The following is a 26,129-nucleotide window of genomic DNA, read 5'->3' as shown; positions in this document are numbered from 1 at the left end:
TTGAGCCAAATGAAAAATACAACATAACAAAATTTGTAGGAGGTAGTCAGTGCTGGGGGGTGGTATTTATAACATTAAGTGCACATATTAACAAAGAAGAAAGGTGATGAAAGAAACCAAGGAAGACTTCAATGGAAAGACAGTGTGTTCATGGATTAGGAGATGCCAATACTCCCCAAAGTGATCTGTACATTTCACACCATCCCTATCAAAATCCTAGCAGTGTGTTTTTGTGGACATGGACAGGATTTTGTGCAACTTATATGAAAGAGAAAATAAACTACACTAGTTTCAAACAATGTTGAAAAAGAAGACAAAGTTGAAGAAATCAAACTATGTGACTTTAAAACTTATAAAGCTTGAGTAATAAAGATAGTGTGGTATTGACAAAGAGAGACACATAGACCAATGGAATAAAATTGAGTCCAGGAATAAACACACAAATATAGACATTTGATGTTTGACAAAGATGTAAAAGTTACTAAGTGGAAGACAGTCTTTTCAACAAATAGTGTCAGAACAATTGTTCATCTGTATTTGCCATAAATACGAAGGGCAAAGGAGAAAAAAAGAACCTTGATCTAAACCTCACACCTTACACAAAAACTAACTCAAAGTGGGTCATAAATTTAAATATAAAATGTAAAACTATAAAACTTTAAAAGAACACATAGAATGTCTTCATAGACTAGGGGTAAGCAGAGTTCTTAGAAATGACACCAAAGTTATGATTCTTTTTAAAAACTGATAAATGTGACTTCATCTAAATTAAAAATGTTTGCTTTGACAAAGACACTTCCAAGAGAATGGACAAGCTATATATGCAAAGACAAAAAAATTTTTTTTTGAGATGGAGTCTTGCTCTGTCACCCAGGCTGGAGTGCAGTGGTGTGATCTCAGCTCACTGCAGCCTCCGCCTCCCAGGTTCAAGCAATTCTCCTGCCTCAGCCTCCCAAGTAGCTGGGACTACAGGTGTGCAACACCACGCCTGGCTAATTTTTGTGTTTTTAGTAGAGATGGGGTTTCACCATGTTGGTCAGGTTGGTCTCGAACTGCTGACCTCAAGTGATCCACCTGCTTCAGCCTCCTAAAGGGCTGGGATTATAGGCATAAGCCACCGTGCCCAGCCAAGAAAATATTTTCAAATCACATATCCAACAACAGACTTGTATCCTGAATCTATAAAGAACTCTCAAAACTCAACAATACAAAAACTCAAGATGACACCTAAGGAAGCTCCTGCCTCTCCCAAAGCTGAAACCAAAGCAAAAGCTTTGAAGGCCAAGAAGGCAGTGCTGGAAAGCATCCACAGCCACACACAAAAAGGAGTATCTGCACTTCACCCACCTTCCAGCACCCCAAAACACTACAGCTCTAGAGACAACCCAGATGTCGTCAGAAGAGTGCCCCCAGGAGAAATGAGCTTGACCACTCTGCCTGATTCCCCCTGACCATTGAGTGTGCCATGAAGAAGACAGAAGATAACGACACACTTGAGGTCACTGTGGATGGCAAAGCCAACAAGCACCAGAGCAAACAGGATGTGGGGAAGCTCTGTAACACTGATGTGGCCTGATCAATCAGGCCCAATGGAGAGAAGGCATGTGTTTGACTGGCTCCTGCTTATGATGCTTTAGATGTTGCCAACAAAATTGGAATCATCTAAACTGAGTCCAGCTGGCTAATTCTAAATAGACATCTTTTCACCAGTAAAAATAAAAAACAATTTGAGTGGGCAATAATTTGAGGATACTTCACTAAAGAGGATATATGGGTAGCAAACAAGCATATGAAAAGATGTTCAACCGGATAAGCCATTAGGGAAATGAATACTAAAACTATGAAGAGATACCACTACATAGCTATCATGAATAAAGAATGCTTTCATGGATAAAACAAAGAATACTGACAATTCAAAGTGCTAATGTGGATGAGGAAAAACTAGAATTTTCATATATTGCTGGTGGGGATGCAAAATAGGAAAGACACTCTAGAGAACAGTTTGGCACTTTCTAAAATCAATTGCATTTTTATATGCCAGCATGAACAATTATAAAATGGGATTTAAAAACAGGTAACATTTATAACAGCATCAAAAAAGTCAAGTACCTAGGAATCAATGTAACACAAGATGCAGCATACATCTCTGTCTGGTAAATTATAAAACTTTTCTGAGAAACACTAAGGAAATTTTCAATAAATGCACATCTGTACCACGTTAATGGACAGGAAGACTCAAAATTGTAAAGATGTCAAAGCCCTCCCAACTCCACTCATCCCAACGGGGTGTTGTGTTGCTGAGCTTGCTAAGAGGTTTCTAAAATGTACACGGAAATATAAAAGACCAAGAACAGCCAAGAAATCTTGAAAAAGAATAAGGACCTGCTCTACCAGGTAACAAAATAATAAAGTTAGGGTGATTAGGCCAGGCATGGTGGCTCACACCTGTAATCCCAGCACTTTGGGAGGCCGAGGCGGGTGGATTATCTGAGTTCGAGACCAGCCTGGCCAACATGGTGAAACCCTGTCTCCACTAACAATACAAAAATTAGCCGGGCATCATGGCGCAAGCCTGTAATCCCAGCTACTCGGGAGGCTTGAGGCAGGAGAATTGCTTGAACCCAAGAGGCAGAGGTTGCAGTGAGCCAAATCATGCCATTGCACTCCAGCCTGGACAACAAGAGTGAAACTCTGTCTCAAAAAAAAAAAAAAAAAAAAAGTTAGGGTGATTAACAGAGTGTGGTATTGGTGAAGAGAGAGACAGACCAATGGAACATATTAGGGAGTGCAGAGAAAGACTCATACACATGGAAGTTTGATTCAGGAAGGAGGTAACACCACAGAGCAGAGGAATATGAACGGCCTTTTAACAATAAGCTGAGACAATTCATTAACTAAAAGATAACTGCACTCCCATCACACAGAAAAATCAATTCCAGGTGGATTGAAGGTGAAATGTGAATGCAAATTTATAAGCTTCTAGTACTTAATTTAATAACTTCATGATACTAGAGTGAGGGTGGGTTTCCTATTCAAGTCATTAAAAAAACACTATAAAGGAAATTTCTGATATATTGAAGTGTATTAAAATTAGTAACTCTGTCCACAAGAACTATACGAAGTTCGAAAGTGTGAAGAGATAAGTCACCAAATGAAAGAAGATATTTTCAACAAATAAAAATGACTGTATTCAAAATCTAGAAATCCTACAAAATTATTTAGAAAGAAAAAGACAGCTCAATAAAAAATTGAGCAAAATGATTGACAGAAAGTATTAACTACTGACCATAACCAAATGTTGGTATGGATGTGGTGCAACAAAAGTCTGATACACTCTTAGTGGGACATAAGTTTAAAAAAAAAAAAAAGTAAAAGCAGTGGTTGGTTTTATTTGGAGTAGAAGATATGCATACTCTAAATCTACATATCACGTCTACTCTTAAGAAATTCTCACACATGTGCACCAGGCTATAGGTATAAAAATATTCATAGCAACTATGTTCATAATGGCCAAAATCTAGAAACTGCCTAAATATCCATCTACATGGATTTCTATACAATGAAATACTATACAGCCGTGACATTTCATGAACTACACTTGCACACACCACATGGATTAATCTCACAAAGTTAAGCCAAAAAGCAAAACACAAAAGCATACACACATCATGATCCACTCATACATATAAAGTTCAAAAACAAGAAAAAAACTATATTGTTTAAGGATATATTTATTTGAAAAACTACAAAGAAAAGGTAGGAAATAACAAAAGTCGGAATAGTGATAAACTCTAGGGAATTGGGAGAAGATTATGGCCAGGCAAAGGCATATGGAGGACTTTAGTATGTAAGTGATGTTTCATTTCTTGATTTGGGTAGTATTTTCATGACCCTTCACTTTATTAAACTGTACATACATATTTGTTTAAGGTGCTTTTCTAAGTATGGATTATATTTCACAATTTTAAAAAAAATCTTATAAAACTTTCCCAAAGATCCCTTTGTAGATCATATATCTAAAAACAGAAGTTTCATTACAAGTCTTAGATTACATATTTTATGGCACAAAATAGATTTAATAGTACAGTAATTTAGATATACCTTTCTCACAAATATAAGAATTAAATAACACTGACATATAGTTGAATAGATGCATTCCAGTCATGTTTGTTTTAAACAGCGTAAGAATATAAGCCAGCACAGATATTCACAGTCCATTAAGCCCTTAAGTTGAATTTATAAGAAATTTTTATTATTTAACAAACATTACCAAATAACTGTATCAAGAATTTACACTTATGGTTTCATACTGCACCAATAAACTAGCATTTGTTTCAGCTTTTAGTAAATAGTTTTTTGGAGGGGGGGATGTTGATTTTAATGAAAGAACACCAGGTTAGAAAGTAAGTAGGTTTAAGCAAACACATCTCTTTTCAACATAGGATTTTGGTTTTAAAGAAAAAAAAGATGCCATATATGTTAGTAACTTTATTCTAAGAAATATACAGTCATATGTCACTTAACGATAGACATACATTCTAAGAAATGCGTCACTGTGCAAACTTCATAGAGTGTCCTTACACAAACCTAGATGGTGTAGCCTATTACACACCTAGGCTCTACAGTTTATCGTATTATTCCTATGCTACAAACCTGTACAGCAAGTGACTGTACTGAATAGTGTAGGCAATTACTGCCTACACACAATGGTAGGTATTTGAATATCTAATGATATCTAAACATAGAAAGGGCACAGTAAAAATATGGTATTATAATCTTATGGGACCACAGTTGTGTATGTGGTCCATCATCCACCAAAAGGTCATTATGCAGCACATGACTAAAATAAGGGCATTTCTTAGTTTTTCACAATCAAAGGAAAGTAACTAATGACCAGAAATTTTCTTGACAATTTGAAATTTTCCTGGTAAAGATGAAATATTTTATATTAATAGGAAGCAATATTTCTTAAAAGCGTTCTTTGTTTAAAATTATGCTAACCAGAAATTTAGAAGTTTAGGGGACAGTGTTACTGAAAGAACTCTTTGACTCCCTGACAGCTCTTCTTCAATATCAATAACACAGGAATGATTGTGGCTCATGCATTTTATGGGCTGAACTGTGTTTCCCACAAATTCACATGTCGAAGCCCTATCCCTCTATATAACTTTTTGGAGACAGGGCCTTTAAGGAAATAGTTAAGGTTAAATGAGGTCAGAAGGGTTGGACCCTAATCCAATAGGACTGGTGTCCTTATTAGAAGAGGAAGAGACAAGGGGTGCGCACAGAAAGAGTAAAAGGCCGCTGAAGACACAGTGAGAACGTGACAGTCCGCAAGCCAGGAGAGAGGCCTCAGCAGAAACTAGCCTCTAGAACTGTGAGAAAACACATTTCTACACTATAAGCCACCCAGTCTATAGCTACACTGTAATTCTGCCATGGCAGCCTGAGCAGACTAACAGAATGCACTTTTTAAAAATTACAATTTTCCTCTTTTCCTTCCCTAAAAAAAACCCTACAGTTGTGTAATAAACACTGAAATCTTCATATACTGAGAACCCACCTCATTGTTTTTCACTAAATGTCACCATTGCTATAGCCATATTTGCACCCTATAAAGATCCATATTATATTTTACTACAAATAGAGTTTCTGCACATAAAAGTTTGGTTCTTTTTAAATTCCTCTACCTTCCTTAGTTATAATCTCTGTATTAGCTGGTTCAGCCTGCCACAACAAAATACCGTAGACTGGGTAGCTGAAACAACAGACATACTTCCTCACAGTTCTGGAGGCTAAAGTCCTAGATCAAGGCAGGAGCCAATTCAGTTTGTGATGAGGATGCTCTTCCTGGCTTGCAGATGACTGCCTTCTTGCTGTGTCCTCACATGGCCTTTCCTGGTGCCTGTGCATGAAGAGACAGCAGGCTCTCTGATATCTCTTCCCATCAGGACACTATTTCTTTCAGATCAGGGACCCACCCATACGGCCTCATTTAACCTTAATCACTTCCCTCGAGGCCCTCCTCTTCAAATACAGCCACACTGTAGGTTAGGGCTTCAACATATGAACTAGGAGGGGACACAGACAGTAAGTAACAATCTCCAAATGCAACAACCTGCTTTCCTTGGCTGTCATGTAATAAAATGTTAACACTCCCAAACAATAGCAAAACAGAGACACAACAAAAATTTGTTAAGTGTATAAACATTGACAATAAAATGCTTCCTTTTAAAAAATGGTTCATTCAGCCGGGCGTGGTGGCTCACACCCGTAATCCCAGCACTTTGGGAGGCCGAGGCGGGCAGATTACCTGAGGTCGGGAGTTCGAGATCAGCCTGACCAACATGGTGAAACCCCGTTTCTCCAAAAATACAAAAAAAAAAATTAGCTGGACATAGTGGCAGGCGCCTGTAATCCCAGCTACTCAGGAAGCTGAGGCAGGAGAATCACTTGAACCCGGGAGGCAGAGGTTGCAGTGAGCCATTGCACTCCAGCCTGGGTGACAGAGTGAGACTCCGTCTCAAAAAAAAAACAAAAAACAAGGTTCATTCTAGTAACAAGTAAATGCCATGCAATACCATTCAAGTACTACATGGGACTTGGTCAGAGAAAACCCAATTCAAACTATACGAATGATTGTGAGGAGTTGGAGAGCGTGAATGGATGCCTGGGAGACTGGCAGGATGCAAGGAAAGCCGAGTCCTCAGTCACCTGGAAACTGCCAGGTAATCTGGGAACAGACTGGGTGCTACTGGGTGATCTTCCACGAAAATAATAATTCAAATACAGAACGCCCAAGTGAGAGACATGAAAACGCTTCCCTTTTGATTTGGCCACACAGTAGTCTCAGCTTTTGATATGTAGTCACAGGCTTTTGATATGGCCACACAGTAGTCTCAGCTATGATCTGTGCTTTCCTACATTCCTCGAAAAATCGACTGCAGACGATTCCACCAGCACATCTAAAAGACAGGTGTCTTAAAAGGGAGCCACAAAATGAACATTCCCAATTGGAATCTACTCCCAAGCCAACATTCTAGAGGAAAAAAGACTTTGTAGGTTTAATCAAAATAATACAAGTAAGAGCTTCTAAAGTAAACGTAGAAGTATTACAGATCTACTTTTGGAATTCTTGTGGTTGCTCTAATCTCTCCTTTTATTACAACCTCAACTGCCAGATGAATCTTCCCAGAACTCCATTACTGCACTATTAAAAGTAATCATTTACCTAACTAGCATTTGAGCACCTATCTCCATAATCAAAGCCCACCATGTCCAACCTCTTCTTTAATACCAAACACAACACTTGCCCCACGTTCCAGGCTCATCCTGCTCCCCGCCTGCTGAGCTCTTCTTCTGCCTCCTCTCCTCTCGCCACCCCAAGCATTTCCATGGTTTGTGTGTCACCTCCTTCAGGAAGCCTTCTCTGATGACATCACACACACATTTTTCCTTCAGTCAACAACTTCACATTAAGAAACTACTACGTTCTTAATTTGAGAGCCCCTTATTTGAGAGCCCCTTCCTCTCAAATTTTTTTGGTTCACTGTTGTCTGTAACTTATACTTAATATTGTCTTCTTACTGTCCTATTCTACTAATATGCTACATTATTATTATTATTATTATTATTATTAGAGACGGAGTCTCGCTGTTGCCCAGGCTGGAGTGCAGTTCAAGGGATTCTCCTGCCTCAGCCTCCCTAGTAGCTGGGACTACAGGTGCATGCCACCACGCCCAGCTAATTTTTGTATTTTTAGTAGAGATGGGGTTTCACCATGTCGGCCAGGCTGGTCTCAAACCTCTGACCTCAGGTGACCCGCCTGCCTCAGCCTCCCAAAGTGCTGGGATTACATGCGTGAGCCACCTTTTTATATCCGTGGGAAAAAGTTCTTAAATGTTTTATTTCCTAATTGGTTCTCGTGTGCCATCTTAACTGTAGTAGGTGGTTACCTTTAGGAACCCAAACTTACCCATCTTTTATGCCCCCATTCATAGCACATGGCAAAGGGTGAAACACCTCGATATTAACTGGTGTTAAATATGTTTTTCCTTTGTAAATCCCATGAATTATTTATGCTTTTGTGCCTTTCTTGAAGGAATACAAAGAGAGAAGAGCTTAACACCTGAAAAATTTTTCAGTTGCCTGACATTGTCTTTAGCTACAATTGGTTAGACAAACATTTATAGAGTTACTACTACACGCAGAGACGCATAAATATTCTATTATGGTAAGGCCTTGATCACGGTTGTTATCTCCAGCACCAATCATTGTCTTCTGCACATAATTAACACCCAATACGTATGTGTGGAGTGAAAAAAATGAATGCAGTCGGCCTGCCCGCAAGCAGCTGATATTTTAATAGTGTGAGGGTGAGGGAGATATAAAGGACGAACAAATAAATAAATGAGGAAGGTCATATCAGTGTGATAACCGCTATGGAGAAAATAAAGCAGGATCATGAATACCACCAACAGCCAGGCAGTTGTTGGCAGACCTGGAGACTCCCATCAACCAGCGTAGTGGTTAGCTGCTAGGAGGGCTGCCTCGGGGGAGGTGCACAGCCCTGCCGCTCATTCGCTACGTGACTCTGGACGAAGGGTTTCACCTTTCTGGCCTCGACTTTCCAATCCCCTAAAACCTACTTCATGAGGGGGAGTCTGAGGAGTTGGTACTGAAGTGCCTGTCAACCTGGCGGGCGCTAGGGAAATGCCGGCAGCGCCGCGCGTCGGGAACTCACCGGCGCGAAGGGCACGGAGAGCCTCGGGCTCCCTCTGCCGATGTCCGCGCTTCCCTGCCCGGGGTCGAGCAAGGCTGAGCTGGGCAAAGTTTTGACCTTGAATGGAGGTCTGGGGGACCAGGGGCCGGCGCCCCTCTCTGTCTGCTAGGGCTGGCGGAGACCGGGTAGGCGGGCGAGGGTGCGGGGCCGAGGTGGGCGGCGCTTCCCGGGCGCCTCCGTCAGACGGGAGGCCTCGAGGGCTCGGCCAACCGCCCCGGGCGCCCTGCGCGGCGGCTGGGCACGGGCCGGTCACTGCCCCGGCGCCGGCCTCTCGGACGAGGCCGCCGTGCAGCCACGGCGAGAGGCGCCCTCACGACCCCCGCGCCCAGCCGGCCCCCAATCCTAACGGCAGCCAGGGGGGTAGCCACGCCGTCCCACGGCGCGAGGCCGCGGCGGGCGCGCGAGGCGCGGGGCGGCGCGGGGCGGGGCGGGGCGGGCACATGCGCACAGGCGGCGCAGCCGGCACGCGGCGCTCGCGCTCCCTGCTTAAATGAGCCTGGGCGCCCCGCGCCCGCCACTTCAGTGGATCCCGCGCTGGGGCCGCGGGCGAAGCTGCCCGCCGTTCCCGCGCTGCGCGCCCACACTCCTCGGCCCTCGGGCGGTCGATGGGACGGGGCGCCGCGGAGCAGGAGGCAGCGCCCGTCGGGGTGCTTGGGCCGCGCGGGAGCCCACTGGGGGGCTCGGGCATGGCGGGCCGCAGGACCTGAGCTCTGCCCCGCGGGGAGGCAGCTGCTGGCCGGCGATGGGGACGGAGTGGGGCCGCCGCCGCCGCCGCGCCGGGCCGTGAGCGCCTCGCCGCCGCCGCCGCCGCCGCCGCTACCTCAGCCCCTCGCGAAGCGCCGGGCAGCTCGGGAACATGGCCCTGGAGCGGCTCTGCTCGGTCCTCAAAGGTAAGGACCGGCGCTGGGGCCGCGGACGGCGCCCCCTGCGGGCCGAGACTGGCGCGCCGCCCTGCCCGCGCCCCTGCGTCCCTTACCCGCGCCCGGGACCCGACGCGCCTCTTTGTCTGGCCGGGCTCGCGGCTACTCGTGGCGGACCGCGGTGCGCGCACCCTGCCCGGCCCCACCGGCTCTCCGGGCGCGCCGCCTCCCACCCCTGCGAGTCCGGCCGACGTTCGCGGGGCGCGTGTGGGAAGGGGGATCGGGTCGGGAAGGCGGCCAGGAGGCCCCTGGGCCCAGCAGGGCCCTCCGGGCTGCGCCCTCGCGCCGCTTCCGTAGAATTACGCGCATCCCTTTGCAAAGTTGTGAGATTCCTGTCGTGGAGCGAAGGCCGGTCTTTCTCCAGATGTGATGGCAAAAAGTAATTCCACGAGAACAATAAAAGCCGCGGCCGTGACGTCGTGCAGCGGTTTTTGAATAGCCTCGCGGCGCCTGCACCTCGCGGCGGGGAACGGGGCCTGCCGGGCCGGCCGGGTCCCACCTGCTGCGGCCGCGGAGGCTGCGGCACCACTGCGGGCTCCGGGGGCGGCGCGCGGGCGCCGCGGACCCGGCTCGTCCCGGTCCCCGGGGAGCGCTGCTGCTCGGGCTGAGCTCGGGCGCTTCCCAGGACGCGGCGCTCCCCGGAACCGCGCTCCTCGCGCTCCGCCAGAGGTCTCAGAATTCCCCGCCGCTGGTGTTCGGTTCTTACTAATTTGTTGTACTGGGAATTAAAACAGTTGGCTTGCCAAGAGCACAGAGCTCTAAAATACACTCCACCCGCTTTGCATTTCCCAGGAGGTGGTAATTTAGATGAAAATTTTTATACATAGATAATTAGGATTGGGATACAAAGTTGCTCCTGAAACTCGGACTGAGTAAATCGTCTTTTCAATTTCCAGAGGGAAAACAGCACCACCACTCAGTAAAGGACTTCCCTTTTCCCCACTGCTGATTTAAATTGAAAGCTGACATGTTTGTAATGTCGTAACATGTTCTTTTTTTTTAAATTTTGAGGGTACAGCTGAGGCATTGTTAACGGTGTCTTGTATAACTCAGCACTGTATCTTAATATTTACAGAGTGACGTTTTTCCTGCTCCCTAACACTTTTTTCAAATTTGTCTTATTAGAAAGTTCAGTGTAATTTTGCTTTTGATTTTAATTGGACACATTGTCTACTCTCCACATATTCCTAAATTCGTAATTGAGATTTCAGTAATTCGAAACGTTTAACTACCCCACTGTAAACGTATCTACAGCTTGTACTAAGGTAACCTAGGACTTTCTAGCTGATGAATATTTCACAAACCGTAAATCCGTAGTGATTCCTTTATTACAATTGAAAACAACTCTGAAATTCATCCTGTAGTTTTCATATCTCTAACTCCTAGTTTTTACAGTCATTCCTGGGAGAGGAATGTTTTTACTCTTTCGTGATAAACCGTATGCACACTAGGATTTCTGATCGTGCTGCTTATCTGAATTTTCTGCCGTTGTCGGATTGCGCCCTCACTACGGTAAGGTTGTCAGCATGCTACTGACCGTGCATCCGAGAGCACCCCCGGATGAAGTCGCGTAGATCTGTCACACTGCTTTACCTGCAGAACTTGATAAAATCGAGCTGGATAGGGTAGGGGGGCTGGTAGAGCCTTCTCCAATGGTGAAGGGATTTGCAGCGTTTCTGCCTTCGCCTTTCCCGTGGGTGCACACTGCCCTCTCTGGCCATCGTGGTGAAGCGTTGAGTGTTGCACCTTTCAGGAAAGGATTCTGGTGATGGCAGAGCTACGGTGAAAACAATATAGTGTCTGGCTTTTCTTTTTTCAGTGTTAAGTCAGCCTACACTATTTTTACATGCTGGAGTATTTTTAAAGCTCAAGCTGAATTATTGTTGTTGTTGCTGCTGTTGGTGGTGGTGGCTTCCTAGAGAGAAAGCAAGTTATTTTTAAAGTCTTCTGTGGTATTAACTTGTAAATGTCAAGAACTGGTCTGGAAAGATTCAAGAAATTGTTAACAGTAGTTGATTCTAATACGGAAATCTAGGGGATTGAAAGACAAGAATGAAGGGAAGACTGGTTTCACTGCACACCTATTTGTATCACTTGATTTTGTGTGTGTGTGGTTTTTGTTTGTTTGTTTGTTTGTTTTGTTTTGTTTTTTTACCAAACGCATGTATAATTTATTTAAAAATCAGTATTTTAATTTTAAAAAGTTGCCTTTTAAAAAGATACTGGCCTTTCCCATTACCAACTACTCATTGTGTGCCCCAAGGCATGAAGAAGTTTTCCTTTTATCCTATAAAGTGAATTGCTTCAACATCAAAGAGGTGCTTATCTGAAGCAGCTATTTAACATTTACATAATTGTGGATATTACCCACGGAAGCCTTGTTTGAAATACTATGGTCAGTTTCTACTAAAATAAATCAGCCATAATGAGTGTGTGAGATTTTAAGTAGAAAGTAATTTTAGTTCTTTAAGATGCCGCTGATTATTCTTGTTTTACTTTCAGCTATTAAGACAAAAGAATAACCTTGCTAGGCTTTTAAACCTTTCCTATGTTGTTGAAACTAAAAAATTCACTTTTAACTGTGATCCCTCTAGGCCTCACAGAATTTGAGTTAATCTTCTGTCAAGGCTAACTAAGCATTATAGTCTCATGAAAATATTACATGAGGATTATAAATCCATTTTTTGTTCTTATTCTGCACACTTGCTTCAGGAGAATCTATTCAACTCAGCAATATTTCAAGCTGTAGAAACTGGTTAAATTTGTAATGTAACAGCAGAAATATTCCTTGGCACTGTATTTAAAAATCTTGTCTGAGACGGTGCAAGTATTAACTCGTTTTTCATTCTTACATTTCACCCAGGACTATAAACTAGTTATACAGAAATAAGTGTGGTACTGAAAAACTTGTCCTTTAATACTAAAGCCTTGTTAAAAATCAACTTTTTGGCTTTTCCTTCCAGGGGTTGGGAAAAACTGTTTTAACACTGTCAATTGAAAAGTCTTATTAAATAATGGTTTTGTTGTAGTAAATCCTCAACGGCAATCTGGTTTACCTTTCATTTTGAAATTAAAATCGCTATTTAGGAAAAACCCTGCATGACAAAACAAGTTGAAATCAAAGCCATTTTCAGTCCTTTTTAGAAAGGATAGAAAAATGATAGACTAGAAATAAAGTTCATATCTGAAATTTTAAAACAATAGACTACCTCCTTCTCTTGAGGTACCACCCATCCAGCACAATCTCCTATCATTTTTCAACTTACGCTCCTGTGGAATAATTATTTATACTTAGAAATACGTCTCCCTGAGGCACTGGAGATTGAAATTATTATGATCTTTGGGTTGGAAAGGAGCATCTTAAGAGGTGGTCTAATCTAGTGGTTTCCAAACTTTAGGGGAACTTTTGTGAGGAAGCACTTGAAAAAAAAAAAAAAAAAAAAGGACAACAGAACAGAGTTGCTGTGATTGGTGGGAGGTCTTGCCCTCTCAGTCACCTCAAACACCGGGGTGGCTCCAAGAACTGACACTTCAACGGGTTTGTTATATTGCTTCCAAAATTACAGGGTATACTAATCTGAAAGTTCAATCCTTTCTAATCAAAATGACATTAAGACATGTTGGTTTAAATATGCCTGGAGTAACATTGGAAATTACAGCACTAGAAGATACCAAGTAGTCTTTCAAATATGACCTGATCATGTTAGAAGGTGATGGTAGTCACTGTGCAGTCAGGAGGACTGATGTGTAATTAAAATAGAGCTTACAAAAGCGCCATCTCAGATCAGCTCTACTAAGGAGGAGTTTGTCACATTCTGCAGGAAAGAGAAAGCACTTCTGCTATAGAGTTACTCTTTCTTACTAAAGTGATTGGCATGTCATTAGCATATGTAGGCTGGAGTGATCCCAAAGTTCACCATCCATCTTTGTTCTTAACTAGTAAAGTATGATTGAGTTTGATTAAATTTGGGTACTTTTTTTGTTCTTTGGAACATAGTTTATCAAAAACAAGTGACTGCCATGTCAAATAGTATGTGGACTCTAATTGAACTCTGTTCTGCTGTCATTATAAGAAATGGTAATGAGCAGAGAGACCAGGTAGGTGGTTCTAGCATCTTGTGTTGGATTTTAAAAGCTTTATGTTTACCACTGAGTTGCTTAACACAGGAAGACGTAGAAAGAGACACACTTAATTACTAACAAAGGTAAATTGAGCCAGCTTGAGGAAAATAACAGTGATGGCAGGGTATCTCAGGAGGGTAGGGGGGAATCTCAGTTCTTTTCCCATGCCTGATTTGTGCTCACATTTTAAAAAGCGAGGTCACGTGTGGCTACTGTTTGTTCATCCAAGATGTGTGCCTGTCAGTTACTGTGCTATGTGTTTGCGGTTACAAAGAAGATGCACTGGAGTCACGCTCAGTCACCCCCATGTGTTCATCATGTCTGTATTGAATACTGTTGAGGCCAGACAGTCTTTTAGGCCGTGGAGATGCATCAGTGAATCAGACAGACAAAGCCCTTCTCTCTAGTAAGAAGAGACAGACAACCAACAAGCCTTAAAATACCAGGTAATATAATAATGAAATAAAGCAAAATGAAGGAGAAAATGTAGCGCTTATTTAGAAATTAGGAAAGCCTCACAAGACCTGAACAACAGGAAGGAATCAGCCAAAGAGATTCTAGGCCGAAGGCACAGCTGGTCCCCAAGGCAAGAATTAGCTTGATGTGTTTTAAGTGATGGGAAGAAGGCCTGTGTTCTAGTAGAGAGTGCTCGGAAGGCCAGAGAGACACGCGAGCTCCAGGTCACATAGGACCTCCGAAGTCAGAGTAAGGGGCACAGATTTGTTCTAACTATAATGGGACTCTACTGGAAGATTTTAAGCAAGGCTGTGATGTGATCTGATTTGTATTTTGAAAAGATCACTGGCTGCTGTGTACATAATACACTATAGGGACTGTGGTAGAAACTTCCAGTTGTCTAGAAATGTCCATTTAACTATTTGTCAGTAATTCTCTGAATTTAACTGAGCACACAGTTCCCCAAAATGAAGACTATTTCCCAGTTTCCTGTTGGTTTAGGTGACCATGTGACTAAGTCTAGCCAGTTAGATAACAAGTAGAAAATGATGTGTGCAACTTAGGGGAATTGTTGTTTTTGTTGTTTAAACTTCTATTTTGAAATCATTGTAGATTATGGGCAAGCGTTTTTGTTTTGTTTTGTTTGAGATGGAGTCTTGCTCTGTCACCCAGGCTGGAGTGCAGTGGCATGATCTTGGCGCACCACAACCTCTGCCTCCCAGGTTCAAGTGATTCTCCTGCCTCAGCCTCCCAAGTAGCTGGGACTACAGGCACGTGCCACCATGCCCGGCTAATTTTTGTATTTTTAGTAGAGACGGGGTTTCACCATATTGGTCAGGCTGGTCTTGAACTCCTGACCTCATGATCCTCCCACCTCAGCCTCGCAAAGTGCTGGAATTACAGGCGTGAGTCACCGCGCCTGGCCCTGGCAAGTGTTTTTAAAGAGAGGGAGAATGCCCTTTATCAAGTCATCATTCTTGATAACTAGAATGCAGACATGGGAGCTATAATGAAGATAGAATAGCTGGCACTCCAGCCTCATACTGGAGCATAGGGTGACCTTGGAAATGAGCCTCTCACAGCTGGGTAATGAGACAGAAGGAACCCAGGTCCTGGTATTGATAGAGCCTTCACTCTGACGCTTGACTCCCTGTGTCCAGCTTATTCGCATGACAGAGCAATGTATTTCTATCTTGTTTTAAACTGTTAGTTTAGGTATTTCTGTTACTCGTGCCAAACCTAATGCCAACATAGAAGTGTGCAAAATCAGTATAAGAACAAAAAAATTAAAAAACAGATGGAGAGCTGTTGAATGATCAGAAGTGAAAAGTCTGAATGCTGTCAAGTGAAATTAATCTGGAAAGGGTTCCTGGAGAAAGCAGGTTTTAGAAAATGTACTTTCATGGAAGCAAAGAGGTCCAAGGTCCCTGGCAAGTGCAGATGTTCAGAAACAAGACGTATTTGTTGGAGCCCTTATAAGAATAGATAGTAGAGCATTCACCTCAAGTTCAACGTTTCCAAAATTGACTCAACTCCTTTTTGCCCACCCCTACCCTGCCACCACCAAAGGAGGGAAAAGGCCACCTCTCGCTGTTGCTTTCAGTCATCTGCCACGCTCCTGTTGCAGTGGTTCTCACAGTGTCGTCCCAGCTCCAGCAGCTTCTGCATCCCTAGAGAATTTGTTAAAAGGCAGATTCTCAAGCCCTGCCTCAGACCCACTGGATCAGAGTCTCTGAAAGTACTCCCATCTGTGAGTTAATAAACCGAAGGTGATTATGATGCACATTAAAGTTTGAGGACCACGGTCACAGTGATTCAGTTCCCACACCTGGAAGTAGAAATGCTGGTGGGATTTGCACATTTTTGAGCCTTAATATATTCTACCAGATTAACCTCCAAAAAGTTGTGCCAGTTTACAATCCAATGGCATTATATGAGTATGTCAGTTTCCTATAGCCTGACCAACACTAGAATCTGTACATGTATATATGTATGTATGTTTGTATGTTTGTAAGGCTGAATTTTTGGGTTTTGGCACATTTTTGTGATGGTCTAATCTTTTTTCCCCCATTTATTATTAGTTTTTATTTGTGTGTCTATTGTTAGTAAATGAAGGTGCTCTTCACCCCAAAATATATACATAATTCACCTTTTTTTCCCCAATCTGGTATTTATTTTTTGTTTTTAGCTTGAAGGCGAGATCTATTTTTATTTCAAAGAATTAATATGTTATCCCAGAACCATTTATTAAATCCATCCTTTCACCAAGGATTTCAAATACCATGTATATCATAATAAATTCTTGGGGCTGGGTGTGGTGACTCATGCCTGTAATCTCAGCACTTTGGGAGGCTGAGGCAGGCAGATCACTTGAGGCCAGGAGTTTGAGACCAGCCTGGCCAACACAGTGAAACCCTGTCCCTACTAAAATAGAAAAAATGAGCTGGCCGTGGTGGCGCATGCCTGTAGTCCCAGCTACTCAGGAAGCTGAGGTACAAGAATTGCTTGAACCCAGAGGCAGAGGTTAAGTGAGCCAAAATCACGCCACTGCACTCCAGCCTAGGCGACAGAGTGAGACTCTGTCTCAATCAATCAATAAATAAAAATTAATTCTTGGATATATATATCTATCTCTGAGCTTTTGATTTTTTTCCATTTTCTTATCTATAAGGTGCTGGAGAATAAGGACCTTGTCTGTTTGGTTCATTGCCAACAGGAAGTGACTCACTACCTGTTAGACAGTGGGTTGCTGCATGTATTTAACAGATCATCCGTTTCTTCCTATGTCATTGCTACATTTTTTAATTACTGTAGCTTTACAATAAATATATCATATGTTGTTTTATTTTATGTGATTTCTAAATTTTCTTTGGCCAATATAACAAAGTCTTCAAGATGAGCATCAGAAACATTTTGTTAAGTCCAGAAACAGGACCCACTAAGAGTTTTATTAAAATATTAAATGTATGGCCTATTGGAAAGACTTATTATCTTTGCAGCATTATTTTACTACTCAGAAACATGTTACTGCTCTGTTTTATTCAGTGTATTTATTGTTTATTTATTTTAGTTTTACTTTCTTAATAGGTGTAATAATTTTTCAAATAATTCTCTTGAGGTTTTTAGGTTTTCAATAACATTGAAATCTATAAATAATAATTTTGTCTTCTTTCTAGTATTTATTGCATTCACTAGAATTGCCACTATTAAGTAATAGTGAAAAGAATAAATTTGACTTTTTTTTTTTTTTTTTTTTTTTTTTTTTTACAGTAGAAAGTAGGCCTTAAAACTGGAAGGCCTAGGAACAGGATTGTCTGCTTAGAGCTAAAATGACAGTGATTCAGGGTAAAAAGAGGAGGAATAAAGGGAGTGGCTTTGAGGATTGTTTAACAGCCTGAATAGCACCTACCTTTTATTATCCGAGTGACTTCATTTTAGGTCAGATCTGTACACAGGTTATTGTGAGACTAAATTCAACTCTAGAACCAGGAGTAACGTCATAAATGGTGGACATTACCTTTCTCAAGCATTAAATCACAAGCAGTTCTCTGTACAATCAAATTGCATGGTTAAAGAGTTTAGAATTATTTTTGTGTAGATTTCTGCCTTATAGAATTAGTGCCTTCCTATATACATTATCATTGAATTCAAAGTGTGAGGTATTCCTGTATTTGAGATATTATTGATCCTTTTGGTAAGAGGGAACAGTGGCACCTAGATTGGGAATAAAGACAGAACAAAGAACCACAGAACTGCTTCATGTGCTAAATAATTGCAGGGTTTAGCATTAATGGAATTTGTTTTAATATCTCAGCCTGATTATAACTCAAGCAGCGTACAAAGACCTTGTTATACAACTCAGGAAACTGTTTATAATGATACAGAATTTAGAATGGATTAATAGTCACAACTGTATTACCAAAAACTGTATCAGTAAATTTTTCTATCCCTAATTGCTGTGCAGATTCGCCATATTCTTTATACGTCGTTTTTATATTTAGTGGCACAGCTCATTTGGTCAATTGAGTTGTGAATAGCTAGTACTTACTTGAGAAAAAAAGAAAACTGTGCAGCCCTCTAAATAAAGTTGAAAAGAATATAATAGGCTATTTGGCCTTGCAACTTTATCTTCAGTACGATTGTTCTACCTTACTTGTGTATTCTGTGCAAATTTCATAAAGCAGTTATTTTATACAGGCACTTTTTTATTGGTCATTGTATACCATAATTGTGGGGGCACAGTTCATCCCTTTGCCATAGTTGCCGTTGCTGTCTTGTCTTCAGTTTATTGACCTCTTTCGTGCCCTGTCTGCTGGCTTTGTGTGATTATTTGCTTATAGATGGATTTGTAAATGTCAAACTGGTAAATAGTTACACCTGTGATTAAGGAGGAACGGTATACTGAGCACGAAATATTGACCAGTGGCGTATGATCTGAATGATATGCCTGGGGAGATAGTGTCTTCTAATGAGATAAATTGATACAAATGGTTGGGTTATTTGCTGAATTATCAAATACCTACTATTACCTGACTTTTCTTTTTGATCATAAATCTTCTGTTTTAAAAAAATGTTTCAAAACTCCATTCTTCTAATCAGATCCAGTGTAAAGATGTGAAGAGTTCAAGATCTCAGCATAACGTGAGATCTTCAACACTACCATCAACCAAAGAAAGGGAAGGGGGAAATTAACGTTATTGAGAAAAGACAGAGGAGACACAGAGGTCAGCAAAGATGCAAGAAACCAAGGATGAAGAGGTCAAAGAATTAGATTTTAAGATACTAACTGAATAACAAGAGCTACCTCTTAACCGTTTCTACGTTGGTGACTTTGATAGTAGACACCCAGTACGTGCTGTTGAGTGAACAGTGGTAACTATCTACCAACCACTTGCACTAGCAGACTCCAGTGCCTCCACCTCCCTCACCCCTCACGTCCTGTAAGTTGCACTTGACTCTACACCTGAACCATGTCATTAGTTTCTCCGCCTTTCCCTTTCCACGGCCACCACTCTGCTTCAAAGATGGTAATGCAAACATGATCACCTTTCCTTCCTAATGATCTTCTCTCTTCTCATTAAAAGTATAGACTCCACACAACCATTAGGATTGTTGGTCTAAAACACAGAAGTGATAATGCCGTACACTTGTTTAAAAACCTAAAAGGGCTTCTCATTATAGTTAGAAGTCCACACTTTTTAGCATGCCATTCAAAACTTGTTACAATCAGATCTCACCCAACTTTTCTCTAACCTACTATACCGCTGTAGCCTTCCACTTGCCAACCACACTGTATTACTCAGAGTTCCCTAAAACCTGCTGTAGGTTGGAACTCATGCCTCCATGTTTTTATGTTATGTTATGTTATGTTATGTTATATTATGTTTGTTATGTTATGTGTTATGTGTTACGTTATGTGTTATGTGATGTTATGTTATGTTATGTTATTGAGGCATGGTTTCACTCTTTCGCCCAGGCAGTAGTGCAGTGGCATGATCATGGCTCACTGCAGCTTCTTAACTCCTGGGCATTAGTGATCCTCCTGCCTCAGCCTCCCAAGTGGCTGGGACTACAGGCACATGCCACCATGCCTGGCTAATTTTTTTTTTTCTTTCCGTAGAGACAGGGCCTCTGGAACTCCTGGGCTCAAGCAATCCTCTCGCCTCGGCCTCCAAAGGTGTTGGGATTTGCAGGCATGAGCCACCAGCGCCCTGCCCTCCAAGTTCTTATTTAAGCTGTTTCTTTCTCCTTTTCCTGGACTCAAGGACTATAAGGTCCAACCAGAGTATGCCTTCTTTTTTGGGAGTTTTCCTCATTCTATTTCCCTTAGCCCCCAGCAGAATGGACCTTCTGCTTCCATTATGCCTTCTGCATATCTCCTGTTAAACTCCGTTTCACCTTGTATTGTAGATTCAACAATACATTGATTCCTTGTGGATGCTGGTTTGTCCTAATATCCATCATTTATTTAGCAGAATGCCTGGCACATAAAAGTACTATACACATTATCTCATTTAATCTTCACAGCCACCAATGAGGTTGACCTATTTATACGTCATCTCCATTTTACAAATAAGTAAACTGAGCTGAAAAGGCCTCACAGCTGGTAGAAGGCAAAACTTGAACCCTAGCCCAGATTCATGAAACTCCTTAAGTCCACACTCTTAACCATTTTGCTCGATTTCTCTCTCCACACCTGTGCATCCTTGGTGCCCGCTCTTCAGTGGATACTCTGTAAGTGCCTATTCACTGAATGAATAACTCCAGTTCACGCAGTAGTTCAGGACAGGCTGGCAGTGTGGTTTCCATTGAAAGGGAGAGTGCAACATCCATAAAAATGTTTCTTTAAATCTTCAAACCACATACACAAAACAATTCAATATGTTGTTGATTGGGTCTCAGAAATGTTCAACATAGAAAAAAGCTTCAGTGTTAAATACGGCTAGCCTTTGTAGCATAGAGCACAGCGTAGTACTGCACAATGATAAGACAGTTTGAATTGATTTCTAGGAGACTGCTGCCCCCTTACTTCTGTCTTGATTATGAATGTTCTCAGAAAACAGATATAATCTAATTGAACTTTCACTGCCATAGCACATTGCAGAGCCAGCTATACTGCATGTAAACTTTGAGATGGACTACAGTAAATAGAGGAATAGTTAGGATGAGCAAGGTCTGTTGCAAAAAACAAGTATTTTTTTTTTTAAACAAAAAAACCTATTAAGTTGAAAAATGCTTTCAGTGCCATGTATTATTAAATGCTTATAAATGAGTACAAAACTACTTGTGTTTTCTTGGGTTATCTTAAGGGTTAGGTAGCAAATCAGAGTATAACATTTAATGCTTAAAGATCTTGAGAGTGAATTTTGAGTAATAAATAGTGATTTTAGTTCATCTTTTTTTGTCATCCAATTTTCTTTATTGACTTAGTAAAATGTAGTATAGATTCAATTTCATAACTTTTCTTCTCTGTTATTTCTCTAGTGTTGTTAATAACAGTACTGGTAGTGGAAGGGATTGCCGTGGCCCAAAAAACCCAAGGTAAAGTACTTACATTGGTGACTTACTGCATGTTTAAGACAATGGACTGGCTTATTCGAAAGGATTGCAGCTGTTGGGTACTATTTCCATAATCCCTTTGGGGTGTTCCAGTGACCTAAGGCTTTCTGTCAACCCATCAGCCTCAGTTTAACTGGGTTTAGCTGCAGTTAACTAGAGTAAATTGTCAGCATAAAGTCTTGCCCTGATAAATTTTTAAAATTGACATGACTAGTAGCTCCTAGCATACTGTAGATTATGTCCAAAAATTAAATGAGATTTATCACTAAGCAAAAATAAAAGTCCCTTTTTCTAATTTAAACAAATGAAACACTTCAGTTAATATCTTATTCAAAGTCCTTTGGTCCTGTTCTTTTGTCTTGATTTATGATTGATGATTAGCTAGTGTGATTTTTTTTTAGCCAGATTTTTATGTCTGAATTTAGTACATTTCCAGTGTAACCTTGTTTGTTTTTTATTTTCATCTAAGTAATACATACACATGATAAAAATCAAAGCATTCCTAAAAAGTTAATTAGGAAAAATGAGTTCCCCATCTTGCCGTACTTAGCTTCCTGCTCCATGGAAATAATCACTCTTAGCTGATTCTTTTGGTATTTCCCTTCCTTTCTCTAAATAACATGCTGTATTGCTACTTCTTGGTTATTTCAGTTTTAGAAATTAGATAATGATTTTTCACCGTGGAAGATGAGAATTTAGCTCTTTCGCGCACCTACCGTCCACACCATCCATATATGAGTGTTCTCGTACCTTGCATTTGTACCACCCTTTCAACACAGTTCTGTCGTAATTCTGGTTAACTCAGTATTCAGGATTTACATTAAGTCACTCATTCAGCTGAATTTTGTCTTTAGGAAATTTTCTTTTTTTTTTTTCTGTTTTAATTTTTAAAATTCCCTTTCCTCCATTTTCTCTCTTTTGCCTTTTCAGGAATTCTATTATTTTACTTAGTTATGGCCCTCTTGGTTTTTGTTTTTGGCTCTTCTGTTTTCCATCTTTTTGCTCCACATTCTCTGAGACTTCCTCAACTTTACCTCTAAACCAGGAGTTAGAACACTTTTTCTGTAAAGGGTCAGATCGTAAGTATTTAAGGTGCTGTAGGTCCTACAGTCTCTGAAGCAACTCTTCGAATTTCTCAACTCTTCTGTCCTGGAACAAAAGCACACAAATGATGGGGATGGGTATATTCCAGTAAAACTTTATTTACAGCAGGCTCCAGGTCATGTTTGGCCCAGGGTCATAGTTTGCTGAACTCTGTTCTAAATGTTCTGCTGATTTTTTCATCTCTTCTGTTTTTGGAAGCTTTTTTGGTTCTGTTTTCTGAATATAATATTCTGTTTTTACACTATCTTTGTTTTTGTCTTATGGATTTACTTGCTTTTCTTTCTCAGGATATTAAATGATTGTTTTGTGGTGGTGGTGGTTTTTAAATATTTTTCTTGCATAGTCTTCATCTCCTCAGAGTTGCTTTTCTCCAGTTTTGGGTTTTTTTATTATTTATTTATTTATATTAGAGATTTTCCTCCAATGTCTGGTGATCCTTGAGGGCTCATATTTTAAGAGGGGCACTAAAAACTGATCGTTAACTGTCTGCAGGTGTGGGCAAGGATCAGTTACTGGCTTTCACTGTTGACAGATCTGACATTGGGGAACTCCCGCATCTGCAGCAAGCCTTTCCTAGGGGCCGTTTGGATTCCCAGAGAAGAATCTTTTCTTTTCCTGCTTAAAGCCTCAATATCTGACCAGGAGGCCTTTGTGGGAGTTAAGCAGGAAACGAAGGCTAGGACATGTGCTAACATTCACTCATCTCCCTGTTTTCATTCTCAGCTGTGCCTGGTGCCCCTAGTCTAGTAACCCTGTTGTTTTACCTTCTCCAAAGAAATCACCTTTAGTGTTCTGATGTGGTTGTAGAGCTGCTAGATTTGTGGAGGAGGAAATGGTACTGAAAATCCAATTCATTCTAAACAGACTTTTAACTAGCCTCATGTTTTTAAAAAGCCCAATTTCACTCACCATCCCCCACCCCACTTCCTGGTACTGCCAGTTGTTACTGCTATATCTACCCCTCTCTGTTTAAGAGTTTATACCCTTTTAAAAATCCTTTTATTGTTGTTTAAGTGGAGTTTGAGGAAGGAGCAGAGCTACGTGCATGTGTTTAGTCTACAATCTTCAACTAAAATCCCTCTGTAACCTTTGAATCTTCTTTCACTGTTGTGTTAAACTAAGTATGAGGGCCCCATATCAGAGATCAACTCCTGGGATGCCTTTATTTTTAGGTTAGAACTGAATTGTATTGCATCTTACTGACTTAGCAGATTCCCCCATACAGCTTTGCCCTTTGTTAAGTGCCTATAAGCCCTTTATTTCCCTGTTCTCTTATACGGCAAACTTGTCCTCTCCCAGCAAGTTTTCACTCCCTCTCTTTCACTTCTGTACTCAATTTATTGTGCTAAATTTGACAGTGGTTCTTACAAAATTTTATATATGTAGCATAGAGTGAGCAATTGTTTGGAAAGTGGTGGGGGAAAGAAAAGAATGATTCTCTTTTGCTGTAATGAGTGTTTTGAATGCAATTTTCCCCTAAGATGGACAAAATATTGGAATCAAGCATATTCCTGCAACCCAGTGTGGCATTTGGGTTCGAACCAGCAATGGAGGTCATTTTGCTTCACCAAATTATCCTGACTCATATCCACCAAACAAGGAGTGTATCTACATTTTGGAAGGTATTTGACCAATTTCTTTTATTGGATGAATTTTTACTTTATTGTAAAACTAAATATGTTGGTAAAATGACCTATGTAAACCAGTTTGAATGAAATTTAAACATGTATTTGAATTAAACTATAGTAATGATAAGTATTTCTGCATATTGCATACATTAACAAGATACTAGCAGAAATGTTAGGGAATGTTTGAACCTCCCAAAGTATAATTCAACTAGGTACATTAGTATATATGAAAAACTTCTTTCTCTGATAAGAAACTTAAACTTACTGGCATCCCTTATAAGGCTTAATTCAAATTTATGTCCACATAAGTGAGTTCTTTTCATTTCTTCTGTTTATTTTTCTGTGCATTGTGGTACGTTGTATCTTGAACTATTAGCTTCTTGACTCTTCAGTTTGAATCACTCAAAAATATTTAATTTAGTAGATAGCATATGCCAAAGGAAAAGATTACTGTAGTTCTACAGAGTAGCATTATTTTTAATGTAAGATGCAACATTTATCATGACTTGTATAGCAATTCTCACTAAGACCTTTGTCTGTGAAGCAGTTAGCAGAACAGTTGTTCTGCTTTTCTCATTTGTGTCAATACATTTATATTCTTTCTTGTTTGTGTTGTCCTGATTTGCTTACTCTTATTTTCTAGCTGCTCCACGTCAAAGAATAGAGTTGACCTTTGATGAACATTATTATATAGAACCATCATTTGAGTGTCGGTTTGATCACTTGGAAGTTCGAGATGGGCCATTTGGTTTCTCTCCTCTTATAGATCGTTACTGTGGTGTGAAAAGCCCTCCATTAATTAGATCAACAGGGAGATTCATGTGGATTAAGTTTAGTTCTGATGAAGAGCTTGAAGGACTGGGATTTCGAGCAAAATATTCATTTATTCCAGGTAAAGAATAAGTTATCTTTTAAGTGGTTGGGCATCTCACTCTAACTCTGATTTTAGAATCTTAAGGTTAGAAAAGAGATTAATTTGGTCAAGTTAATCAAATCAAGATTTTAAACAAATTAGCAAAGTCAAAGGGAAATTAGTCCATGAACAAATAAGAAGTTAATAGAAATTGGACATAGAAACATATCACTTGAATTTTGAAGCATATCAGAGATGGTGCCACATTTTCTTAGATTTTTTTCTGTCTTATAGCACATGCTCAGGCTAACATTTAAAATATATTTAAAAATAAATAGTTTTAAAAATAATTCAAATTGTCTTGTTTTTAGTATTCCTACAAAAATTGTTTTGTATGCTTTTTCTCATTTAACTGTTAGAATTCACCACTCAACTGAATAAATACTCTAGAATATATTGAGCAATAGAAAGAATACTGTTCTGCACTTGGATGTCAAAGATCTGGGTTTGAATTCTTTCTCTGCCTCCTAATAGCTGTAAGACGATTAAGCACAGAATTATGTTTGAGATTGGTCATTAGTAAAATGGGAATGCCTGCTGTATTAGTTTACTGATGCTGCCATAACTAATTACCTCAAATTTGGCCACTTCAAACAGCAGAAACTGATTTTCTCGCAGTTGGCGAGACCAGAAGTCCAAAATTGAGCAGGGCCTCACTCCCTCTAGGAACCTGGGGGAGAATCCAGTCTTTGCTCCTTCCAGCCTCCAGTGGGTGCCCCAGCATTGCTGAGCTGTGGCTGTATCACTTCAGTCTCAGCCTCCCTCTTCACAGCTCTTTCTACTCTTTTCAAGATCCTTAACCTAATGGCATCTTTTGTCTTGTAATATTTACTCTTTTAAAAAACTATATATGTGTGTGTGTGTGTGTGTGTGTATGTGCACCCTACTACTCACAGGTTATGGGGATTCCAGTGTGTGTATATTGGGGGGCTACTGTACCATCAGCCTGCTCCACCATGTTACCTGCCCCACAGTAGGTGAGAACACTCTGAGAACTGTAAAGCCCTGTCCAGTATGGCGTGTACATATCCCTAAAGCAGAAACACAGAGATGTGCAAGTTATTGTTCCTGTCTTCACCAAGCTTACACACTAACAAGATGAAAAAATAACAGTAAAACAACTGTATGATCTTTTTGCTTTTATT

The 26,129-nt window shown here is 40.8% G+C and overlaps 1 protein-coding gene across 2 annotated transcripts in view; it reads left to right on the top strand.

Moving 5' to 3' along the window:
- The first annotated feature begins 9,298 nt into the window (after positions 1 to 9,298).
- Positions 9,299 to 26,129, top strand: part of NETO2 (neuropilin and tolloid like 2) — a 60,086-nt gene continuing 43,255 nt past the window's right edge. The window contains exons 1-4 of one of the 2 annotated variants that reach the window (XM_054452895.2): positions 9,299 to 9,672; positions 21,265 to 21,321; positions 23,925 to 24,065; positions 24,715 to 24,963. In XM_054452895.2, coding sequence (XP_054308870.1) covers positions 9,639 to 9,672; positions 21,265 to 21,321; positions 23,925 to 24,065; positions 24,715 to 24,963 — 481 coding nt within the window. In that variant the 5' untranslated portion in view covers positions 9,299 to 9,638. The remainder of the gene's footprint in view (positions 9,673 to 21,264; positions 21,322 to 23,924; positions 24,066 to 24,714; positions 24,964 to 26,129) is intronic. The other variant, XM_054452897.2, reaches the window with a different exon arrangement.

Source organism: Pongo pygmaeus, chromosome 18 (genome assembly GCF_028885625.2).
Source record: "Pongo pygmaeus isolate AG05252 chromosome 18, NHGRI_mPonPyg2-v2.0_pri, whole genome shotgun sequence".
Lineage (NCBI taxonomy): Eukaryota > Metazoa > Chordata > Mammalia > Primates > Hominidae > Pongo > Pongo pygmaeus.
The sequence above is the reverse complement of the archived record's forward strand: the minus strand, read 5'-3'. Positions and strand labels throughout refer to the sequence as shown.